This window comes from Mustela erminea, chromosome 1 (genome assembly GCF_009829155.1).
Source record: "Mustela erminea isolate mMusErm1 chromosome 1, mMusErm1.Pri, whole genome shotgun sequence".
Lineage (NCBI taxonomy): Eukaryota > Metazoa > Chordata > Mammalia > Carnivora > Mustelidae > Mustela > Mustela erminea.
In genome coordinates, this window is record NC_045614.1 from 3,149,206 (window position 1) to 3,171,678 (window position 22,473).

The 22,473-nt window shown below is 60.5% G+C and overlaps 2 protein-coding genes across 11 annotated transcripts in view; one reads left to right on the top strand and one right to left on the bottom strand.

Moving 5' to 3' along the window:
* The window catches only part of HDGFL2 (HDGF like 2), a 28,003-nt gene extending 18,703 nt beyond the window's left edge, over positions 1-9,300 (top strand). For 2 of the 4 annotated variants that reach the window (XM_032306668.1, XM_032306688.1), the window contains exons 5-16: positions 2,858-2,974; positions 3,075-3,146; positions 3,765-3,933; positions 4,038-4,113; positions 4,201-4,510; positions 5,645-5,742; positions 6,621-6,694; positions 6,864-6,934; positions 7,287-7,388; positions 7,639-7,852; positions 8,453-8,585; positions 9,000-9,296. In XM_032306668.1, coding sequence (XP_032162559.1) covers positions 2,858-2,974; positions 3,075-3,146; positions 3,765-3,933; positions 4,038-4,113; positions 4,201-4,510; positions 5,645-5,742; positions 6,621-6,694; positions 6,864-6,934; positions 7,287-7,388; positions 7,639-7,852; positions 8,453-8,585; positions 9,000-9,099 — 1,536 coding nt within the window. In that variant the 3' untranslated portion in view covers positions 9,100-9,296. Of the gene's footprint in view, positions 1-2,857; positions 2,975-3,074; positions 3,147-3,764; positions 3,934-4,037; positions 4,114-4,200; positions 4,511-5,644; positions 5,743-6,620; positions 6,695-6,863; positions 6,935-7,286; positions 7,389-7,638; positions 7,853-8,452; positions 8,586-8,996 lie in introns of all 4 variants that reach the window. The other 2 variants (XM_032306658.1, XM_032306678.1) reach the window with 2 other exon arrangements.
* PLIN4 (perilipin 4) lies at positions 9,282-21,980 on the bottom strand. 7 transcript variants are annotated; one of them, XM_032306583.1, is made up of 11 exons: positions 21,872-21,980; positions 21,710-21,780; positions 21,067-21,202; positions 20,160-20,215; positions 17,532-18,968; positions 15,705-16,640; positions 15,263-15,506; positions 13,790-14,767; positions 13,490-13,677; positions 11,595-11,681; positions 9,282-11,520 (listed from the first exon to the last, which is right to left on the bottom strand). In XM_032306583.1, exons 2-11 carry the CDS (start codon positions 21,758-21,760, stop codon positions 11,188-11,190), a joined length of 4,446 nt encoding a protein of 1,481 aa, XP_032162474.1. In that variant the 5' UTR covers positions 21,761-21,780; positions 21,872-21,980; the 3' UTR covers positions 9,282-11,187. The 7 variants fall into 7 exon arrangements, with proteins under 7 accessions (XP_032162474.1, XP_032162502.1, XP_032162512.1 ...); XM_032306611.1 differs by having other exon boundaries at positions 15,705-16,424; positions 17,712-18,968; positions 20,160-20,218; XM_032306621.1 differs by having other exon boundaries at positions 15,263-15,434; positions 16,227-16,640; positions 20,160-20,218.
* Between the last annotated feature and the right edge of the window lie 493 nt (positions 21,981-22,473).

A 22,473-nucleotide genomic window follows, 5' to 3' on the forward strand; every position in this document is an offset into this window, starting at 1 on the left:
GGAAAATGCCCACGTTACGTGGGAGGGCTGCCATGCCGAGGACCGGACACACCCTGTGTTTCTCCGTGATCCCGCGTGTGCCTCACACATGGGGTGGCTGCGTGAGGCCCATTTCACACTCTGTGTGTGAAATGCTGAGTGTTTCTTTGGCGTTACAGACAGTATCAAGTCGTGGTCTTCAGTGGTTGAGAGGTAGTATATGACATGCGTGATCTCTAACCAATATGTTATGAAGAGTGCTGGGCATTTAGCTTTTTCCCATTTTCACGATATGGCGGCATCATTTTTTAAAGTTCCCCATCACCACTGTTTACAGTTACCGGGGACGTTGAACAGAAACGTGTAGGAAACCACGCCCCCTCCCCCCACCCCCGGCCCCCGACGATGCCACCCCTTAGAGGTAAATCCCTATTTGTCAGTCAGTACTTACTCAGATGGGTTTTTTTTTTGGGGACGGTTGGGAGGGAGTTTTGCATTAAACAGGTCTAAGTTCTTACTACAACACCTTTTAACCACGCCAGGGAGAACTTGAGAGATGAAGAGACCTTTTCCCTGGTAGCTCCGTGACACCAGCACGTCGCAGCTGTCGTGCGCCCAGTCCGTGAGAGGCTGTGGTTTTCCTGCCAGGCCAGCTTTCTGGGTTTTTCTCTTCAGTTAACGTTAACTTGTTTGCGCGTCTCTGTGGCCCCACATGCTGCTCCTCTCGTTGCTCCCTGGGACGGCTCCGAGGCAGACCCTGACCCCAGCCCCGAGCCCTGGCGGCTCATCACTCCCTGCCACCCCACCCCCCGGGGTTCTGTTCTCTCGGGGCTTCCAAGACTCGCTGCTCCGGGCCCCTCCCCACCACCTCCCCCTGCACCTTGCGTGTGGACATTGGGAGGGGGGGTCCCGGGTCATCTTCATCCCCGTGATTCCTGCCTTTTTGTCTGGGGAACCAGGCCATGTCCCAGCTTGAAACGCCCTGGAACTGCCTCAAGAGTTTTGACGGAACAGGAGCTGTCGTAACTGGATTCCCCAAGCGCCTAGGTTGCGAGTGCTGTCCTAGCGGGCTGGGAAGAGGCCACAGACCGCCTCTGCCCCAAGAGGGAGTGGGGAGTGTGCGGTGCACCAGGCTTGGGCTCGGCCGCCCGCGAAGTGGGGCCGGGCTCCGGACACAGCCGGCGCAGCCCTGCCGGTCTGGAGCCCTTCCCTGCCCGCTCAGCAGCCACGCCGTCTTCCGCGCACGGGGCTTCTCGCTTGCTGTCTCGTCTGTCCCTCCATCTGTCGCTCTTCCCACTGGCCTCATGGCGGCTTTCTGTGACTGCCGCCCCCGTAGAACAGTAACCTTAGAGTCACACGGAATGTTTCAGTTTGCCTCTCCTGACTGGAGCGCACGGTGTGCGACCTTGTAGGGACCTTGTCTCTCACTGGTGTGTCACTAGTGGACAGGTGTGCCAGCCACCCTAACAGTAGCACGGATCATTCCTGGACGCTGGAAGTCCGAGATCAAGGTGTCGGCAGGGCTCGTTCCTTCTGAGGACTCTCCTCGGCGGGCCGGCACCCTCCCACCCTCGCATGCTTGTCCCTGCGTGTCTGTGTCCTGACCTCCTCCTCTTAGGACACGGGCCATACTGGATTAGGGGCCCCCCAGTGACATCGTTTTAACTTAATGACATTCTTAAAGATCCCTGTCCCCAAACCCTGTTTCCTTCTGAGGCCCTGAGGGTCAGGGCTTTACCGCAGGAATTTTAGAGGGACAGGGTATGGAGCAGGGGACATGCTTAGGTGACCGTTGTTATGAGAACCGATGCATTTCTTAGGTGTGACAAAGCAGAGGGGAGGTGTGATGTAACTCCACAGTCGCTGGCTAGAAAGACCCGGGTTGTCCCTCGTTGAGATCGGTCTTTAAAGCTCAGTTCTTTCTTTAAATTTTCTTTAAAAATTCTTCCGTTGGCTTCTCTTAGTGGATGTCAGGGAACGCGGGAACCCCGACACTGAATTCAGGCTGTATGCGTGCACGTGTGCTTATGTATATTTTTATTTTTTTACTGAGGTGAAATTCACAGTAAAAAGTAGCCATTCTACAACGCACCGCTTAGTGGCATGGGGTTCATTCTCAGCAGGAATGTGCAGGCTTTGTGCAGCCTTAACCACTCTCTAGTTCCAGAATGCACATGTATGTTTTTCTGGGGAAAGCACACTTGGTTTGATTTTTCTAAATTGTGCTAAGGTACATGTAAAATTTGCTGTTTTAACCGCACAGCTCAGTGGCATGAAGCCCACTCACACTGTCCTCCAGCCACCCCCACCTTCCGTCTCCAGAACTTTCCTTCTCCCCACACAGAGACTTTGTCCCCATGAAGCACAGACTCCCCACCCCCTGCCCCAGCCCCTACCCTCCCCTCTCTGTGTGGATGGGACTCCTCTGGGGACCTCCTGGGATTGGGATCGTGCGAGATGGGTGCTTCTGGGTCTGGATTCTCTTACTGAGTGCAGTGTCCTTATGGTTCAAGATCCATGGTTTTTATTTATTTATTTATTTATTTAAAGATTTTATTTCTTTATTTGAGAGAGAGCACATAAGAAAGGGGAAGGTCGGAGAGAGAAGCAGACTCCCCATGGAGCTGCGAGCCTGATGTGGGACTCGATCCCAGAACTCTGGGATCCTGACCTGAGCTGAAGGCAGTTGTTTAACCAGCTGAGCCACCCAGGTGCCCAAAATCCATGGTTTTTAACCAGGTCCTCAAAAGGGTCCCTGCTGCCCTCCAAAAGTTCCAGAACCTCAGCTCTTCAGAGTATGAACAGCCAAGTGGGAGGCAGCTCTGCCAAGCACATAGGCTTTCTGACTGTGGATCTGTTTGGGCTGCTCCCTTGCTAGATGTCAGTGTCAAAACGAACTCGAAAGGCCTCCAGCGACCTGGATCAAGCCAGTGTGTCCCCATCAGAGGAGGAGAACTCAGAAAGCTCATCTGAGTCAGAAAAGACCAGTGACCAGGTGAGCGTGTGGCTGGCTCTGTGGGAGGGTGGACACCCGCATGGGAGCCAAGCAGCAGTCAGCCAGGGGGCCCACACTCAGCCCCCTTCTCTCTGTTCAGGACTTCACCCCCGAGAAGAAAGCTGTGGTCCGGGCGCCTCGGCGGGGCCCCCTTGCAGGACGGAAGAAAAAGGTAGAGGCTGCTCGTTTCGTCATTTTGTTGTTTGTGATTTTGTTCCCACCTGACTGCCTGTGGGAAACCCTGAGAGATGCTCTCCACGGTCACCAGGCAGTGTGAGAGTCAGTCGTTTTTGGAGGAGGGTAGGTCATAGGCTACAGGGAGCCCCTGGGCCCGCCATCTTCCACCTTCACCCCTGCTTCCACGGATGGCTTCAGCTCATAGTTTCTGAGCTTGGTGTGTGCAGAGCACTTCCCTGGAGCTGAGACCGCGGAGACACCATCGCTCTTGAGAGGAGTGTGGAGGCCAGTTTGGGAAACGGGTTGCTGGAACGCTGGCCTTGGAAGGGAGTGAAGTGCTATAGGCCGTAGTTTGTAGTCGAAAGAGCTCTAACCACTGGAAAAAAGAGTAGCCCTCCTCTGCCTCCCCCACTTCACCAAGGAGGAGATGAGGCCTGGGGATGTCACATGCCATCACTGAGCCGGACTGTCAGGTGGCTGCGGGCACATCGGGGGCTGCCTGTGATTCCTGACCAACATGAAGGGTTTCTACATGGAGGCTGTTTGTGGGTTGGGGCCTGCAAGGGGCACTCTCCTTGGCCTGCGTTCTCACCTCTGTGCCCGCCTCTCTCAGAAGGCACCTTCAGCCTCCGATTCCGACTCCAAACCAGAATCCGACGGGGCCAAGGGTGAGCCAGTGGCTGTGGCCAGGTCAGTGCCGTCCTCCTCCTCCTCCTCCTCCTCTTCCTCCTCTTCCGACTCGGACGTGTCTGTAAAGAAACCTCCTCGGGGCAGGAAGCCAGGTATGGTCCCAGCGGTGTGCCCCTCACCTTTGGCTGCCGGCGGTGGGGGCCTGCCCTGTGGGAGAGTGCCCGTGTAGACCGGGCCACCCCTTCCTCTCCTGCAGTGGAAAAGCCTCCACCAAAGCCCCGCGGGCGGAAGCCGAAGCCCGAGCGGCCCCCGACCAGCTCGAGCAGTGACAGGTGGGTGAGCAGTGACCAGCGGGTCATGGGCCAGGGTTGCGTGGCTGGGCCTGGCCCCGCGGCCCTCTGACCAGCCTGCACCCCCAGTGACAGTGACGAGGTGGACCGCATCAGCGAGTGGAAGCGCCGGGATGAGGAGCGGCGGCGGGAGCTGGAGGCCCGGCGGCGCCGGGAGCAGGAGGAGGAGCTGCGGCGCCTCCGCGAGCAGGAGAAGGAGGAGAAGGAGCGGAGACGCGAGCGCGAGCGCGGGGAGGCCCCGCCTGGGGGCAGCGGGGGCAGCAGCGGGGATGAGCTTGGGGACGAGGATGAGCCCGTCAGGAAGCGTGGCCGCAAGGGCCGGGGGCGGGGACCACAGTCCTCCTCCGACTCGGGGCCCGAGGCTGAGCTGCAGAGAGAGGTGCGTACCATCGGGGTGTGGTGCGTCCTGGGCTCTGGGGGAGGATACGGTGACCGAGGGGCTTCTTCCTCGCGCCCGCCCCTTCCAGCAAGTCCGTTCCTGACTCCACATATTCAGTGAGCACCAACTGCATGCTGAGTGCTGTGCTGTGGCCCAGGGTGTGGGAAACAACCTGAGATGTTCCAAAGTGTTCATTGCTAAGGACAAGAATGCAGGGTCGGAGGGCAGGAGCTGTCGGGTGAGGTTTTCTGTTTTAGGTAGGGTAAATCCTAAAGGCTTTAGTTGAGAAGGTGCCATTAAATAAGGATTGGAATGAAATGAGAGGTGGTGTAGGAAGATACTCAGGGGGAATAGCTTTCTAGGCAGAAGGCACAGTCTCTGCAAATGTCCTGTGGCAGCACCAGGCCTGATGTGTTCGGGGACTAGCCAGGAGGCTTGTGTGGCTGGAGCAGAGTGGGTGAGGAAGAAAGAGGGAGGAGGGGAGGGTAAGGAGGGGGCAGGGCAGATTGTGTGGGGGCCTTGGGAATCGGGGTGAGGACTTGGGCTTTTACCTCAGTGAGTGGGAGCCCTAGAGGGCAATGGGCAGAGGAGCGGGAGTTGACTCAGGTGCTCACAGGTGCTCTGGCTGCTGCGGGGAGGGAAGGAGGGAATCTGAGTGAGCGACAAGCAGGTAGGAGGCTTCTGATGACTTGGTGGTGACCATCAGGTGCCCTGCAGTCCCACAGGCCTGTCTGCTTCCTGCTCTCTGGTCCTTGCAGCCTGCCTGACTCTGAGCCTGACTTTCCAGGCCTGTCGACTCCTAGATGGTGCCCTGTGTGGTGGGAGGACGGGAAGCAGGGCAATAGCCTGTTCTCTCCCTGTCTCTCTTTGATCACAAAACGGGGACCAAGACCCCTGCCACAGGAGAAGTGTGTGCAGTGGGGCTGCCCCACCCATCGAGGGAGTGGTCCTTTTAGGGTCTGAGAAGCCGTTGCCTGGGGAACGGACTGGACACCAGAGTCCTTCTTCCTGTCCCCTCCTGCCTGTTGCACCAGTTCCCAGCAGTGCAGAGGTGGTGGCGGGAAGTGTCAGACTGTCTCTAAGGCGGAGAGCCCCTACTGCCCGCCATTCCAGCCCTCCCTCTGGCCACTGTAGGCAAAGAAGGCAGCAAGACAGTCACAAAGCACAGAGCCCACGAGGAGACCCAGCCAGAAGGAGAAGAGAGGGCGCCCCGAGGAGAGGCCCCGAGCCAGGTCAGCACTCGTTTCGCCTCTCCTCCCACAGCTCCCTGGGGGCCCACCTGCCCCGTGCTAGTCCCTGCAGTTCTCAGCCTCCTGGGGACCCATTACCCCTCACCCCCACGGGAGCAGGGTTTCCGATTCCGATTTCTGAATTCAGCCTTGGAGATAGATCTGATCCGAGTGTCCCCTTCTTGGGGCTCCATCGGCTCACACAGGAGCCATTGCTCCAGGACCGTGATCCTGCCCCAAGCGGCACCACGCCGTATCTGTGGTCGTCACACAGGGGGTGCTCTGGCATCGAGGGGGCGCCAGGGTACCCGCCAGAGAGGGAGCCACCTGATGTCAGCAGTGCTGAGGGGAGGGATCCTCCCCTGTGTTTCTGAGACTCCTCCGAGGCCCGCCAAGGTGGGGGACGCAGCCCCTCTTCCCGCTGCTGGCCGAGTGAGATTCCCGCATCAGTGAGGGAACCTGCCCGTGGGAATTTGGCAGCTTCTGCCAAGCAGAGTGTCGCGTCCACGCTGTGGAACCGGGCCTGCGGTCCTCGACAGGTGTCGGATTGGGCACCTTCCCGCAATTTGTTCACGTGGGCTTCTGTTAAGTCCCCGCTCATTCTCGGTGGTGTGTTCATAGTGATGATAATTCCGAGACTTGATACTGTTTGCCGGCAAGAAGCAGAGGAATCCCTGGCCGCCATCCCTGGTCACTTCAGGTGACTGCCTAGACCCGATCACGACAGGCCTTACCTCCTCTCCCTCCAGCTTCCAGGGCCCCCTGAGGGTCTCCTTCCCAGTGGCTTCGGGTTCCCCACCGCACAGTCAGGAGACCGCAGTGGCCGGGGTCGGGTGGCTGGTTGGCAGTCCAGGGCAGGACTAAGGGGTGTGACTCCACAGGCCTGCGAAGGTGGAGCGAACCCGGAAGCGGTCAGAAGGGTTCCCGCCCGACCGGAAGGTGGAGAAGAAGAAAGGTGAGGCCAGGCCGCTGGCGGGAGGCTAAGCCAACAAGCAGCGCGGTGCTGGGGCAGGTCCCTGGCCAGCTCTGACAAAGGGGTCGAGGGACTCAGGTGTAGGGGGTCAGGCCAGGCGGCCCCTTCGGCGCTGCTCAGGCCCAGGTGCTGCATTCTCTCCTGGTCCCAGAACCTTCTGTGGAGGAGAAGCTGCAGAAGCTGCACAGTGAGATCAAGTTCGCCCTGAAAGTTGACAATCCGGTGAGGCCCTCGTTGTGGCACTGAGGCCACATCGCAGCCACTTCCTCTGAGCAGCCCCCCTCCTCACCCCGTCCCTTTTGTCTGGAGCTCCCTCAGAAGTCTCAGGAAACTGAGGCAAATCCAGGGTCATTGTTCTCCTGGGTGTCGGCCACAGAGGGCCCGGGTTGGCCACCTCGGGTGCACTGCTTGGCATGACCACCAGGTGGTGCCAAGCAGCCCTGCAAGTGCTGTGTCCCGACCACGTCCCTGGGGTTCCCTTGATATTCCGCCCTCCGCCCAGGTTGCCCCATGGGGCCCCCAGGGTCCCTTCAGCTAGATGCTGTCCCTCCTTACTCCCCTCCCCACCCTGCAGGACGTGAAAAGGTGTCTGAATGCGTTAGAGGAGCTAGGGACCCTGCAGGTGACCTCACAGATCCTCCAGAAGAACACAGATGTGGTGGCCACATTGAAGAAGGTACGTGGGATCCCAGCAGTAGAAGGGGCAGGTGGCAGGCGAGGCAGGGTTCTGTCTGCCCGGCGAGCCTGGGTTCCCAGCCGCGGAGCCCTCGGTCCAGGAGGACGCCAGTGTGGTGGCTGGCCAGAGTGCCGGTGTTCACTGCACCATGCTCTTGGGAAGGTGCTGCCAGGGCGGCTGCACTGGGGGCGGGTCTGTGGCGGGGGGTGAGACCAGCGCCACCTCCTGAGCCAGGCCTCTTGCGGGCCAGATCCGCCGTTACAAGGCTAACAAGGAGGTGATGGAGAAGGCCGCAGAGGTCTACACCCGGCTCAAGTCTCGGGTCCTGGGACCAAAGATTGAGGCCATCCAGAAGGCGACCAGAGCCGGGCTGGAGAAGGAGAGGGCCGAGGTGGAGAAGGCTGAGGAGGTGCTGGCCGGAGAGGAGGCTTCCACGGAGAGGGCGGAGGTCGAGGCGAGCGCTGGTGAGCAGGGTAGGACCTCCCTGGGCCTCAGGCGCCACTTGGCACCGACCCCCACGGCCAAAGTGGCTTGTTTCTGCATGCCTGGCTGTGTCCTTAAGGTCGCCGGGGCCTGGTGCGTGACGTATCTGAGCCGCTCATAGACGCTCAGAGCCCGACGGCATGGGAGGCCGTGTACGTGTGTGCCGGCCACGTGCGGGAGCGCTGCTGGGACAGGCGTGGGGTTGGAGAACGCGGGTGTTTCCCACAGGGTCAGTGGCCCTGGTCCCTGTCTAACGGGAGGGTGGTCCTTCCTCCTGGGGTCATGTGATCCCATGGAGTTGCTGAGAGGTGCTCCGCTGAAGCCTCAGCAGCCGCGGGGACGGCCTGCAGGGGACACCGCCGTATTTCTGTCACGCAGGCTTCTCCCCCTTACCCGTGGCCACTTGTTAACTCGCTCCTCCCTCTTAAGGCTTTTGTGTGCCTGGCAGACTGGGAGGCAGGGGTGGGGGGATGGGGGTGCAGAGGACCAGAGCCCTTGAGGCAGGTGGCGGCTCCTTTAGGGCTCCTGGCCCCAAACCAGCGGGCGGGGCTTCAGGATCCCACGAGCCTCTCTCCCGCCAGATCTCTCAGCCCCGGTGAACGGCGAGGCCCTGTCCCAGAAGGGGGAGAGCGCGGAAGACAAGGAGCAGGAGGGAGGACAGAACTCCGAGGAGGGGCCGGGCTGCGGCTCCTCCGAAGAGCCGTTACACAGCGAGTGAGTATCGCCAGGGCGACAGCTGTCCTCCTGACAGGCCTCTGCTCTGTGGGCTGCTTGTTCTGGTCATGGCCGCAGGGACTTGTCCACACGCCGGCCTCCCACCCCCACCTTTGCCGCTGACCCTCAGGTGCCCTACCGAGGGAGCTCCGCAGCTCTGAGCTGCTCTGGGCCCGGCCCCGGGGAGACTGGCTTCCTCCTGGTGCTGTAGGAGCGGGCGCAGCGGGCCGCTTGACGCTGACGTCGCCGCGCTAAGGACCCTGGGCCTGCCTGGGCCTGGCAGGGTCTGGCAGGGGTCTGGCTGGGGCAGCATTGGGGGGGCTCCAGATGCGGGCTGCACTGCTGGGCGCTGGGTCTCCACTGGCAGCGGAAGGCCCGAGTGCTCACCCCGCCCACCTGTGCTCCCACCAGCAGCGCACGGGAGGGCCCCGAGCTGGACGCGCCTGGGAAGGAGCGGCAGGAGCGCGCGAGGGGGCGGATGGACTCGGAGTCCCTGGATGAGGAGGACAGCTGAGCCCTGGCGGCCAGGCCTACCCGTCGCACGTAGATGCCCCAGGCCTGCCCCGGCCCCCGCCCACCACCCGCGGAGCAGAGACCTGTTGGGGAAGCACCGTGCTGTCCCTTTGTATCTGTCCCCTGGGGTGTTTTTCTGCCTAACTTCTGTGATTTCCAACCAACATGAAATGACTATAAAGGGTTTTTTTAATGAAAGTCATTTTTATTGGCTCGGTTTTCTAGGGTTGTTGGTGCAGCTGTCCAGGGACAGGTTTAAGCCACGAAGTCACCGTTCACAGCGAATGTGAACTCGGTTCTGACCCTGCCCCTGCCCGGTGTGCGCCTGCAGGGCTGGCGGTGAAGGAGAGGGGAGGTGGGGGCTGTTTCAGAAGTAACGGAGGCTCAGGCGGAGGCTGCGGTCTGATCCTCTTGCGTGGGGCGGCCCAGGGCCCAGATACTCTCACGCGGCCTTGCTCCCCGTTCCTGTTCCTAGCTGGGCTGCACGTGAGACCTGGGTCCCCGGCTGCAGCCGTTCGGGGTGCTCAAGCCATTCAGGGTTCGGGGGGTGCTGTGGGCTAGCCGTTGTCCTTGATGTTCAGAGGGCGTTAACTGTTGGGGGGCAGGCCTTGTTCCTTGACCTTGGACAAGTGTCCCTCCCCCTCGGGGCTTCTCGTTCCTTACTTGTAAAGTGACCCCAGGTTCCCAGGCCTGGCACAGGGATTTGGACAGTGTGTGCAGTCCCGGGCCAGGCACCTGCATCAGTAGTGGCGTCCACTGTGTGTCCCCGCCCCGCCCTGGTCAGATGCCTCCCTCTCAGCCAAGGCCGTGGTGGGTGTGGGACTTCACAGCCTGGCGACCCTCCGTGTGGGCTGGCTGGGTTGAAGCTCCCGTGACCGCTCGGTTTGCACGAATGGCTGTGTGCCCAGCGCCTCTGCCTGGGGCAGAGACTGAGGAGGGACAGGCCCGAGGGGTTTCCTGACCCGTCACACAGGTCTCACCATGGCTGGGAGCCAACGGTGACCCTTTGGTGAAGGCTGGCGTCGCGTCCTTGGAACACCCCATTGTTTCTGAGAAGGGGCTGGTAGGAGGGTGCCTCAAGCCTTCCTCAAGGGAGGGCGGGAGCCCGATGAGGGGTCGTGGATGGGATACAGGCTCCGGGAAGCGGGGGCTTGCTCGGCTGGGCTCCCTGCAGCTGGAGGCCGGGGGGGAGGCCCAGTGAAGGGGAGCTTCCGCTTCCCCACATGCCGCCCACCTTGCGTGGCTGCCCTGGGCATTTAGGGACAGTGTGGCCAGGATGGAGGGGACCCTGCATGCATCCCAGCCCCTGTTCTCCAGCCCGGGGTGGGCGTGGGACCGTGTTGAGCACATTTTGTCCTACAGCCCTCAGGGCCCCATCCGCCATGGGGGAGCCCTCTCACTTCTTCCTCAGCCCAGAGCCTTGGGGACCACAGAATATCAGCTCTGGGGGTGAGCTGAGGCCCAGTCTGGTCCCCCATCCGGGCCAGCACGTGGCTGTTGCGGCTGCTGCGGCGTCACCCTCACAGAGCCCCTTGGCCGCACTGGATGTCAGCAGAGATGGTAGGAGCCTGCGCCAGGTGACGGTAGCATTCTGGTACCTTCCGATACGTGGAACACGGTTTGCTGAGGGCCAGGTGTGTGCTTCTGGAGTGAGGACGGGGCTCCGGGAGCCCAGGGTGGAGGAGCAGCAGCTACACCGGAAGCTAAGGGACCAGGCTGGGGTGCCCCGAAGATAAAGGGGAGCCTAGTGGAGGCTGCTGAATGGAGAACCTTCTAGACCTAGGGATGTTTCCACGTCTCTTCCTAATTGGAGGGCTTGCTTGAGACCGTCAGGGGAAGGCCCTCTGTCAGCCGTCTGCGCAGCCCTGGGCACCTAGGCTAGGAGAAGGCCCAGTGGTGCTTGGGAAGAAAGGGTGGACGGCATAGGCGGGGCCAGAGCTGGGTGCGTGGCATGGCCAGACTCAGAAGTCCTCGGTACCCCCGTGGGTGCCAAGCGGCACCAGCTGGCAGAGTCCAGACCTGAGGGGAGTTGGAGCTGGTTTGGGGCTGGGGAGGAGGCTCTACAGAGGGCTCTGCGGGCAGGAGGGACCTACAGTTGCTGCCCAGTGGGGTGCAGGGCAAAGGGCCCCACGAGCCAGCAGAGTGGCGGGCCATGCTGCACACTCTCCAGCATCTGCTCCAGCTCCCGCCATGCTTGGCCCACCGCCCCGCGGCTCTGGGCCAGGCGCTCTGCCGGCAGCTCTCCCACAGAACTGGCCGAGGAGACGAGGCCATAGAGCTCACAGAGGCCGTGGCGCGCCTGCCCAACCTGCTGTTGGAGCTCAGAGGGGAGGCCCTGGAGGCTGGAGGCCAAGGTGCTGTAGGCCACGTGCAGCTGCTGGATGAGGCCGCAGGCCCTGGACAGAGCCCTGGAGTCCAGCACCTGTGGGGGAGGTAGGGGTGAGGTAAGCAGGGGTTGAAGGAGAAGAGCGGGGGCCGTGCCCCTTTCATACATACCTCTTGGGGAACACCTTCCTCTACTCGGCTGCTCAGACCCTGGTCCACCCGTGACTGGCCTTCTGGAGCCTGCTTGGCCTTCTCAATCTAGAATGAGTCCAGCAGAGGAATTATGGCTTCTCAGCAGGATCCTTTGATACACTCTCCCCTGGGGACATTCCTGGGGCTGGCCCTGGAGACTCGGGTCTAGACCTTTCCATTGCATAGTGGGAAAGCCACAAGTTTAGAGCCAGCAATGGGCAATAGTCCCTATTCTCTTTGGGCTTGTCAGAGACCAAATAACAAACTCACTTCCCACCTCAAAACCCTCCCCTGGCTCCCCAGTGCCCTTTGGATAAAATCCAGCTCTTCACCATGGCCTCCAACATTCCTTGGGACTTCCCAGACCACGTCTCCTGCTGACACTTTGTCACACTCTGCTCTGGACACGCTGGCCTCATTTTGTCCTCTAACCACTTCTAGCATGCTGTTGCCTCAGGGCCTTTGCACATGCTGCCTGCTCAACCTGGAGCATGCTTCCTCTGGCCTTTCCTGTGGTGCCCATCCAGTCTCGGCTTTAGGTTGTCCTCCAGGTAAGGCCTTCCCCAGCCACCCAGTGCAGTGGCCCTAGTCCCTCCTTGTCAGATTTCATTACTCCCCAGGGGCACGTTAACTGTCAAGTTATCACAGATGTTTGCTTCTTTGCTGTTTATCTCTCCCCCGTTTGGAGATAAAGCTCTTTTGGCAGCTTTTCTTCCTTGATTGTTGGGTCCCTGGCACATAGGAGCCTCCCCGGCCCCACCACCAGTTAGTTGACCCATCTTCATTGGGTCAATGGCCCAGGTGTGGACTCCTAACTTGTGGTCGCCCTCCTAGCACACCTTGCCACGACTCCCATCTGGGGCCCGCTAGTCACTTCCAGGTTCCCACTTCCAAAACCAAACTCTCACTGTTCACTCCCAACCCACTCGGCCTCCCCTGGGGTCCCCTGCTAAAAAATCTCCCACACAGAGTGCCTGGCTGGTTCAGTTGGTGGAGCGTGTGGCTCTTGATCCTGGGGTTGTGGGTTCGAGCCCCATGTTGGGTGTAGATGCTACTTAAGCAAGATACTTTAAAAAACTTCATTAAAAATCTCTGAGGTGCTTTAGGGTCCCTTTTTCTTGAGCCCCACATCTAGCCCGCCCACAGACCTTGGCAGCGCTGCTCTAGAGGCACATTGGGGACACGGGTGCCTCTTGCTGTCACTGACACTAGCCCTGAGGCCCCATCGTGTCATTTGCCAGGATTTTTGTGAAAACCTCACTGATCTCCCGGGTCCAGCCTGTTCTCCCTTCAGTAGCCACAGTGACCCTCTAACAAAAACCTCTGTTGGGTCAGGCCGGTCCTCTGTCCCTGAGCGCTGGGTGGGGGCTGAGCACTATCCCTGGCCCAGCCCCCTTGAAGCCAGGAGCACCTTTGCTCGCAGTCATGATAGCTACAGATGCCCCCAGATGGCCCAGTGTCCCAGGGCCCTGATCATCCCTATCTACACCTCACTGGATTGGACCAGTGGTCTTCAAACCTTGGCTCAGCAGAGCCCGGGGCCCTGACTGAACACAGCGGCGAGGGCACATCCCAGGGATCCCGACTGAGGCAGGATGCCCAGGCTCCTCACTGCACATGTAAGTGAGGCCGATGTATCCGAACACCTTAAACCTGTGACCTTGGGAGCCGGGAGGGGCTCAGAGCTGGGGGTCCCTCACCATCTGCATGCAGCCCAGCACCACCCCCGCCCCCCAGCATGAGTGGCAGCTGTCAGCGGTGCGGCCAGATCCCCGGCCACAGGGCCCTGCAAATCCTTGCAGTCTCCGCACATGGCTGGGGGAGCCTGGGGAGCTATTCTGAGGAAGGGGCCGTGGGGAGGGCAAGGCTCTCACCAACTCGAAGGACTCCTCCAGCTGGGCCAGCGCAGCCCGGGCCTGGAACTGGCCGTGCTGCAGGTGGCTCAGGGCGTGCTCGAACGCCCGCTGCCGGAAGCCAGGAGCCAGGTCGCCCAGACGCACAAAGTAGCTGCCGTGGTCAGCCGTGAGCACCTTTGGCCCAGGTTCGGAGGCAGCAAGCTGAGCTGGAAAGGAAGACGGGATTCCTCAATCCGAGAGGTCCCTGGAGAATCCAGGGCTTGGGTTTTACAGAAACCCAGCCCCGCTGGGAGGTGGGCCCGGCCGTGCTGTTCTCACCTTGCTCCTTGGCATCCATGGGGCAGAAGAGCTCCCCCAGCTCCCCCAGCTCGTCCCGCAGAGTCGCGAAGCTCAAGGCTCCTTCGTGTCCTGCATTCTCCCTGCCCAGGGGCGCCCCGTGGGTGCCTGTTGCCACAGCAGTGGCTTCCCTGGCAAGGTCCAGGCTGGCACAGAGAGTGTCCGGGGCGCTGGACAACCCAGCGGACAGAGCCTCCTGGGGTCTCAGGATGGCCTGTTCCCCGCTGTTGCCTGGGGCTCTGTAACTGGTGAGTCCACTCCAGACGCTGTCCTGGGTACCGGGTAACCAATTCTGGACGGTTTGCACTGCCTCTTTGGCCACACTCCCTGCACCGGTGAGCCCAGTGGACACTGCATCTTTGGTGCCAGTCAGGATGGCCTCTGATGTGTCCATGCTAATGTGGACAGCTCCTTTGGCCACATTCATGGCATCAGTCACACCACTGCACATGGTGTCCTTGGTGCCCGTCAGGAGGGTCTTGGTGGTGTCCAGACCAGTCTGAACGGTGCCCTTGGCCATACCCAGTGCGCCTGTGAGCCCAGTAGATAGGGTGTCTTTGGTGCCAGTCAGGATGGCCTTTGAGGTGCCCAGACCTCCTTGGACAGCTCCTTTGGCCACATTCATGGCACCGGTCACGCCACTACACACGGTGTCCTTGCTGCCTGTGACGATGTTTTGGGTCGTATTGAGCCCAGTTTGCAGGGCTCCCTTGGCCATGTTTGCTGCCCCTGTCACCCCAGTGGACACTGCATCTTTGGTGCCCATGAGGACGGTCTTTGAGGTGTCCAGACCTCCTTGGACAGCTCCTTTGGCCACGTTCATGGCACCGGTCATCCCACTGCACACGGTGTCCTTGGTGCCCGTGAGGACGGTCTTGGTGGTGTCCATGCCAGTCTGGACAGCTCCTTTGGCCACGTTCATGGCACCAGTCACCCCACTACACACAGTGTCCTTGGTGCCTGTGACGATGTTTTGGGTCGTATTGAGCCCAGTTTGCAGGGCTCCCTTGGCCATGTTTGCTGCCCCTGTCACCCCAGTGGACACTGCATCTTTGGTGCCCGTGAGGACGGTCTTGGTGGTGTCCATGCCAGTCTGGACAGCTCCTTTGGCCACATTCACGGCACCGGTCATCCCACTGCACACGGTGTCCTTGGTGCCCGTGAGGACGGTCTTGGTGGTGTCCAGGCCAGTCTGAACAGTGCCCTTGGCCACACCCAGTGCACCTGTGAGCCCAGTAGATAGGGTATCTTTGGTGCCAGTCAGGACAGTCTTTGAGGTGTCCAGGCCAGTCTGCATGGTGCCCTTGGCCATACTGACTGCCCCAGTGAGCCCAGTGGACACTGCATCTTTGGTGCCCGTCAGGACGGTCTTGGTGGTGTCCATGCCAGTCTGGACAGCTCCTTTGGCCACATTCACGGCACCAGTCACACCACTGCACATGGTGTCCTTGGTGCCTGTCAGGACCGTCTTGGTGGTGTCCAGGCCAGTCTGGACGGTGCCCTTGGCCATGTTGACTGCCCCAGTGAGCCCAGTGGACACTGTATCCTTGGTGCCAGTCAGGATGGCCTTTGATGTGTCCATGCCAGTCTGGACAGCTCCTTTGGCCATGTTCATGGCACCAGTCACCCCACTGCACATGGTGTCCTTGGTGCCTGTGACAATGTTTTGGGTTGTGTTGAGCCCAGTCTGGACGGTGCCCTTGGCCATATTGACTGCCCCGGTGAGCCCAGTGGACACTGCATCTTTGGTGCCCGTGAGGACGGTCTTGGTGGTGTCCATCCCAGTCTGGACAGCTCCTTTGGCCACATTCATGGCACCGGTCATCCCACTGCACACGGTGTCCTTGGTGCCAGTGAGGACCGTCTTGGTGGTGTCCAGGCCAGTCTGGACGGTGCCCTTGGCCATATTGACTGCCCCAGTGAGCCCAGTGGACACTGTATCCTTGGTGCCAGTCAGGATGGCCTTTGATGTGTCCATGCCAGTCTGGACAGCTCCTTTGGCCACATTCATGGCACCGGTCACGCCACTACACACGGTGTCCTTGGTGCCCGTGAGGACGGTCTTGGTGGTGTCCAAGCCAGTCTGGACAGCTCCCTTGGCCATGTTTGCTGCCCCTGTCACTCCAGTGGACACTGCATCTTTGGTGCCTGTGACGATGGTCTTCGTGGTGTCCATCCCAGTCTGGACAGCTCCTTTGGCCACATTCATGGCACCAGTCATCCCGCTGCACACGGTGTCCTTGGTGCCAGTGAGGACCGTCTTGGTGGTGTCCAGGCCAGTCTGGACGGTGCCCTTGGCCATATTGACTGCCCCAGTGAGCCCAGTGGACACTGTATCCTTGGTGCCAGTCAGGACGGTCTTGGTGGTGTCCATGCCAGTCTGGACAGCTCCTTTGGCCACATTCACAGCACCAGTCACCCCACTGCACACAGTGTCCTTGGTGCCTGTCAGGACAGTTTTGGTGGTGTTCAGACCAGTCTGGACGGTGCCCTTGGCCACACCCACTGCACCTGTGAGCCCTGTGGACACAGTGTCTTTGGTGCCAGTCAAGATGGCCTTTGATGTGTCCATGCCAGTCTGGACAGCTCCTTTGGCCATGTTCATGGCACCAGTCACCCCACTACACACGGTGTCCTTGGTGCCTGTGACGATGTTTTGGGTCGTATTGAGCCCAGTTTGCAGGGCTCCCTTGGCCATGTTTGCTGCCCCTGTCACCCCAGTGGACACTGCATCTTTGGTGCCCGTGAGGACGGTCTTTGAGGTGTCCAGACCTCCTTGGACAGCTCCTTTGGCCACGTTCACGGCACCGGTCATCCCACTGCACACGGTGTCCTTGGTGCCCGTGAGGACGGTCTTGGTGGTGTCCAGGCCAGTCTGGACAGTGCCCTTGGCCACACCCACTGCACCTGTGAGCCCAGTAGATAGGGTGTCTTTGGTGCCAGTCAGGACAGTCTTTGAGGTGTCCAGGCCAGTCTGGATGGTGCCCTTGGCCATATTGACTGCCCCAGTGAGCCCAGTGGACACTGTATCCTTGGTGCCAGTCAGGATGGCCTTTGATGTGTCCATGCCAGTCTGGACAGCTCCTTTGGCCACATTCATGGCACCGGTCACGCCACTACACACGGTGTCCTTGGTGCCTGTGAGGACGGTCTTGGTGGTGTCCAAGCCAGTCTGGACAGCTCCCTTGGCCATGTTTGCTGCCCCTGTCACTCCAGTGGACACTGCATCTTTGGTGCCTGTGACGATGGTCTTCGTGGTGTCCATCCCAGTCTGGACAGCTCCTTTGGCCACATTCATGGCACCAGTCATCCCGCTGCACATGGTGTCCTTGGTGCCAGTGAGGACCGTCTTGGTGGTGTCCAGGCCAGTCTGGACGGTGCCCTTGGCCATATTGACTGCCCCAGTGAGCCCAGTGGACACTGTATCCTTGGTGCCAGTCAGGATGGCCTTTGATGTGTCCATGCCAGTCTGGACAGCTCCTTTGGCCACATTCATGGCACCGGTCACGCCACTACACACGGTGTCCTTGCTGCCTGTGAGGACGGTCTTGGTGGTGTCCAAGCCAGTCTGGACAGCTCCCTTGGCCATGTTTGCTGCCCCTGTCACTCCAGTGGACACTGCATCTTTGGTGCCTGTGACGATGGTCTTCGTGGTGTCCATCCCAGTCTGGACAGCTCCTTTGGCCACATTCATGGCACCAGTTATCCCACTGCACACAGTGTCCTTGGTGCCCGTGAGGACAGTCTTTGAGGTGTCCAGGCCAGTCTGCACCGTGCCCTTGGCCATATTGACTGCCCCAGTGAGCCCAGTGGACACTGTATCCTTGGTGCCAGTCAGGACGGTCTTGGTGGTGTCCATGCCAGTCTGGACAGCTCCTTTGGCCACATTCACAGCACCAGTCACCCCACTGCACACAGTGTCCTTGGTGCCTGTCAGGACAGTTTTGGTGGTGTTCAGACCAGTCTGGACGGTGCCCTTGGCCACACCCACTGCACCTGTGAGCCCTGTGGACACAGTGTCTTTGGTGCCAGTCAAGATGGCCTTTGATGTGTCCATGCCAGTCTGGACAGCTCCTTTGGCCATGTTCATGGCACCAGTCACCCCACTACACACGGTGTCCTTGGTGCCTGTGACGATGTTTTGGGTCGTATTGAGCCCAGTTTGCAGGGCTCCCTTGGCCATGTTTGCTGCCCCTGTCACCCCAGTGGACACTGCATCTTTGGTGCCCGTGAGGACGGTCTTTGAGGTGTCCAGACCTCCTTGGACAGCTCCTTTGGCCACGTTCATGGCACCGGTCATCCCACTGCACACGGTGTCCTTGGTGCCCGTGAGGACGGTCTTGGTGGTGTCCAGGCCAGTCTGGACAGTGCCCTTGGCCACACCCACTGCACCTGTGAGCCCAGTAGATAGGGTGTCTTTGGTGCCAGTCAGGACAGTCTTTGAGGTGTCCAGGCCAGTCTGGATGGTGCCCTTGGCCATATTGACTGCCCCAGTGAGCCCAGTGGACACTGCATCCTTGGTGCCCGTCAGGACAGTCTTGGTGGTGTCCAACCCAGTCTGAATGGTGCCCTTGGCCATGTTCGCTGCCCCTGTGACCCCTGTGGACACTGCATCTTTGGTGCCCGTGAGGACAGTCTTTGAGGTGTCCAGACTTCCTTGGACAGCTCCTTTGGCCACATTCATGGCACTGGTCATCCCACTGCACACAGTATCCTTGGTACCTGTCACAACAGTCTTGGTGGTGTCCAGGCCAGTCTGGACGGTGCCCTTGGCCATGTTGACTGCCCCAGTGAGCCCAGTGGACACTGTATCCTTGGTGCCAGTCAGGACGGTCTTGGTGGTGTCCATGCCAGTCTGGACAGCTCCTTTGGCCACATTCACGGCACCGGTCACACCACTGCAGACGGTGTCCTTGGTGCCCGTGAGGATGGTCTTGGTGGTATCCAGGCCAGTCTGGACAGTGCCCTTGGCTACATCCACTGCACCTGTGACCCCAGTGGCCACAGTCTCCTTGGTGCCCATGAGTGCAGACCGGGTCATATCTAGGCCTCCCTGCACCACACCTTTAGCTGTGTCCACCATGTTGGCCATCCCGGAGGAGATGGCACCCTTGGTCTTGGTCATCTTAGAGCACACCAGGTCCTTTGCCCCAGAGATCATCTGATAAGAAAGGACACATGGTCAGAAGGAGAGCTGGAGACACTACACCCCAGATTTCAGCCAAGCTGATCCTCTGTGTGCCTCAGGAGGGGGACTGTCCCCCAGAAAGCCTGCCGCTCACCTCCCGCCCTGACATACTCTCGTGCTGGTATCCAGCCTCCACCAGCCCTGTCCCAGTGCCAGACCATCCCCATCGTTGACGGCAGGTCCCTACAGCTCTGGAGCCCTTGCCAGAGTCCCCCGAACTTGGGCTCGGTGCCACTCACCGAATGACACGTGTGTTCACCCTGCCTACTCTTTACTTTTGGCAGATTTCAAGCCTGGTTTCCCCATGAGTCTGGAGACCAAGTCGCTCATTAAACGGAACGTCTTCAAGTGAGAGAGGAGAACCAACATTTAGAAGAGTAATACTTGCTAAAGGACAGGGACAAGTGTTGGGGTTGAGTCATGGGACCCCATCAGTGATTTTCATCACTTCTGACCTCCCAAAGGGCGGTTTCACCAGTTAGTTAAACTAACAAACGGTGGTGACGGTCTCAGAGCGCCAGCACGCAGTTTAAGCACGACTGTGCTGGTTGTAACCTAGGGCTCCTGCACTGGGGTGTTTCCACCCTCCACGGGACACCGGGCAGTGTCTGCGGACATCTGGGCTTGCCGGGACTCGGGGGAGAGGGTGCTCCTGGCGTCGAGTGCACCCCCTCCCCGTCATCGGGACAGCCTCCACCTGCCCAAGGTTCAGGTACTACCATACCACGCCTTGATGTGTGACCTTTGGCAGGTTGCTTGCCTTCTCTGTGCTTCACCTGCCGTGTGGGTTACTCTGGCTCCCTTCCTCCTGGGGCCAGTCAACTCTGAAGCAGCGTGTGGAAAGCACTCAGCCCAAAGCACGACACGTGATGAGTTCCCGTGTTTTCAGTCCCATGATGCGAGACAGAGCTGGGACGGGGTCGGGGGGGGTGCTCTCTGTCGATCTCGGGGAGCCTTGCCATGCCCGGCAAGAGGGCAGGACCGTGCCCATGTCACCGATGTGCCAACAGAAGCTCAGAAGGGAACTAGTGCCTGGAATCCCACAGCAGGACACACTGCCCACGGCTTGGCCTACGACAGCCCCTCAGAAGGCAGGAACCGAAACAGCCTGGGAGGGGCCCCAGAAGGAGGCGGAGGCCATCAGGCCCTGCCAGCACCTCTCACCTTATCCGGAGGCGGCGGCAGCTTCTCCCCGCGCTCCGTCGGGTCCAGGTTGGTGGCTGCTGGGAGGACAGGAGCTGGTCAGGCGACCAGGAAGGGCGAGGGACGTGGGCTGGCATCAGTCACCCCAGTGCCCATTGCGCAATTGGTGGGCACAGCCTGAAAGGTCAGGAATGTCCCAGCTGCCCTGCCAGGGACAGCAAGAGATGACATCCGTGGCCACTGGTCTGGTGCCGTCACTGGTCCTGCCAGAGGTTCCCCTGACCTCCGGGGTCTCGGGCTCCTCTCTGGAGTTTTCCCTGCCTAGACACTCCACAGAGGGGGACCTCAGGAAGAGGATTCAGGGCCCCGCCCCCCAACCCTGCCACAGCTGGCAGCTGCCCATTGGGCCCGGGCATGTGGAGCAGAAGTCAGCTGCTCGGGGCTCTGGCCCAGAGTGAGGCCCGGTCCAGGCAGCCGCCCCAACCCCAGGCTCCCCTGCATCAGCCCCTCTGCGTGCCCTGAGGCTGCCCAAAGGGTGGAGGGCCCCCCAGGCTGTGGGACCCCCTGGAAGCCAGTGCCCTTTCTGGGAACGGGGAGGGGAAATCTTCAGTGAGCTCAGACATGGGGAACACCCAGTGTCTGGTCCATGGTGCATCAGAAATGGGGTAAGAGGCAGGTGGGGGGTCAAGAAAGTAAGGGACATCGCAGGGAGACAGGCTGTGTTCACATGCTACTGTGGGCCACTCACCTGCCGTCTTGATGCCTCAGTTTCCCCATCTGGTGCTAAATGAGCATGCCGGCCCGTCATGTCTATTGAGATGATGCTGACACATGCGAACCACCCCCCAAATAGCCAAAATCCCCGTTAGGGGGTTTCTTCCTGGGGCGCACCCCCAGAGCCCCTGCCTCCATGGAGCCGTCCACTCACCCTCAGTCTGGGGCTGGGCAGAGGCACCTGTGGGGTCCGCGACGGGCCGGGCCTCTTTCGCTGAACTGTGGGCACCAGCCATCAGGTTCCGTGCAGAACTGAAGCCAGGCAGAGACCCGAAGAAGCTCCCCAGGGTCTATATGGGGCAAAAGGGCAGGGCCAGGCCTTAGGGGCAGGGCAGGGAAAGCATCAGACAGCCTGGGGTTCCTGGGTCACCTCACTCTTGCTCCTGGGTGGCCCCAGGAAGGAGTCTTAGCCTCTCCGAGGCTCAGTTTCCTTGTCTGGTGAATGGGCAGGGTCAGCCTGCCTCCCATACAGAGGAGAGGTCATCCTCTGGGTCTCTAAAGACCTTTTCCTTTCATGGCCCCCATTTCACAGATGGGGAAACAGGCCCAGAGAGGGGCTCTGGCTGGCTCGAGATCACACAGTGAAGAAGGAGCTGAGGGTTGCTCGCGTCCGCTACTCCTGCCCTCGCCCTCCAGCTTGGAACAGCAGAGAAGCGTGGGTTCCACGGCTCTCGGAGCCTTGCCGCCCCACCTGGGAAGCCCCTCTGGACCCCAGTACGGGGAGGTCACCTTCTCAAGGCTCTGGGGGGGGGTCCCGGGCCCTGGCAGGGATCTCCCCCTCCCATGCCTCCCCTTACCTTGCCCTTGGGTTTGGGAGGATCCCGGCCTCCTTTGTCGGGGGCAGACATGGTGATGATACCCTAAGCAGCTGGAAGGGGGCAGAGAGGGTGTGTGAAGAGGGGCCCCCAGGCAGCCCTGGACCACACCCCCAGCCCAGGCCCCACCCTGGCATTGCTCACCTGGAGTGAGTGAGGGCCCCTCGGAGCCACAGGAGGCGCGGCTGGCAGCCGGCTCTGCTCTCAGCTACCAGGCCTTATAGGGTCTGGGGCAGGCACGGCCCAGCCCGCAGAGGCAGGCAGCCAGCTGGGGGAGGGCCCTGGGCAGTCACGTGCAGCCTGCCCTGCCCAGCGTGGGCCGTGGGCCCAGCACCTTTCCCCTGCTATCAGCACCAGGCGGCTTCTGCCCATGGCCCCACCCCCACTGGGTTGATGGATTTTGGGGCCATTCCATGCCCCCAGGGCACTACCTGCAAGCTCATTGCTGCTCTGCTGGGACTCCTCAGCCAGTGAAAACCCTGGGGCCTCTTTACCCTTCCAGACTCCTCACCATGGCCCACAAGGTCCTGTTGTCTCCCGGTCCTCACCTCCTCCAGCTCTCTGACCCCTGTGCATTCTGCTCCAGTGCACCGGATTCCTTGCTGTCCCTCCAACGCACCGGGCATGGGGCTTCCCCAGGACCTTTGCACATGCTTTCCTTCTACCCGAGGGCCCTTTTGCACAACACACAGCTCCCTCTCTCTCCTCCCTCAGGCCTGTTTTGTTCCCAGCAAGGTCTCCTGCAA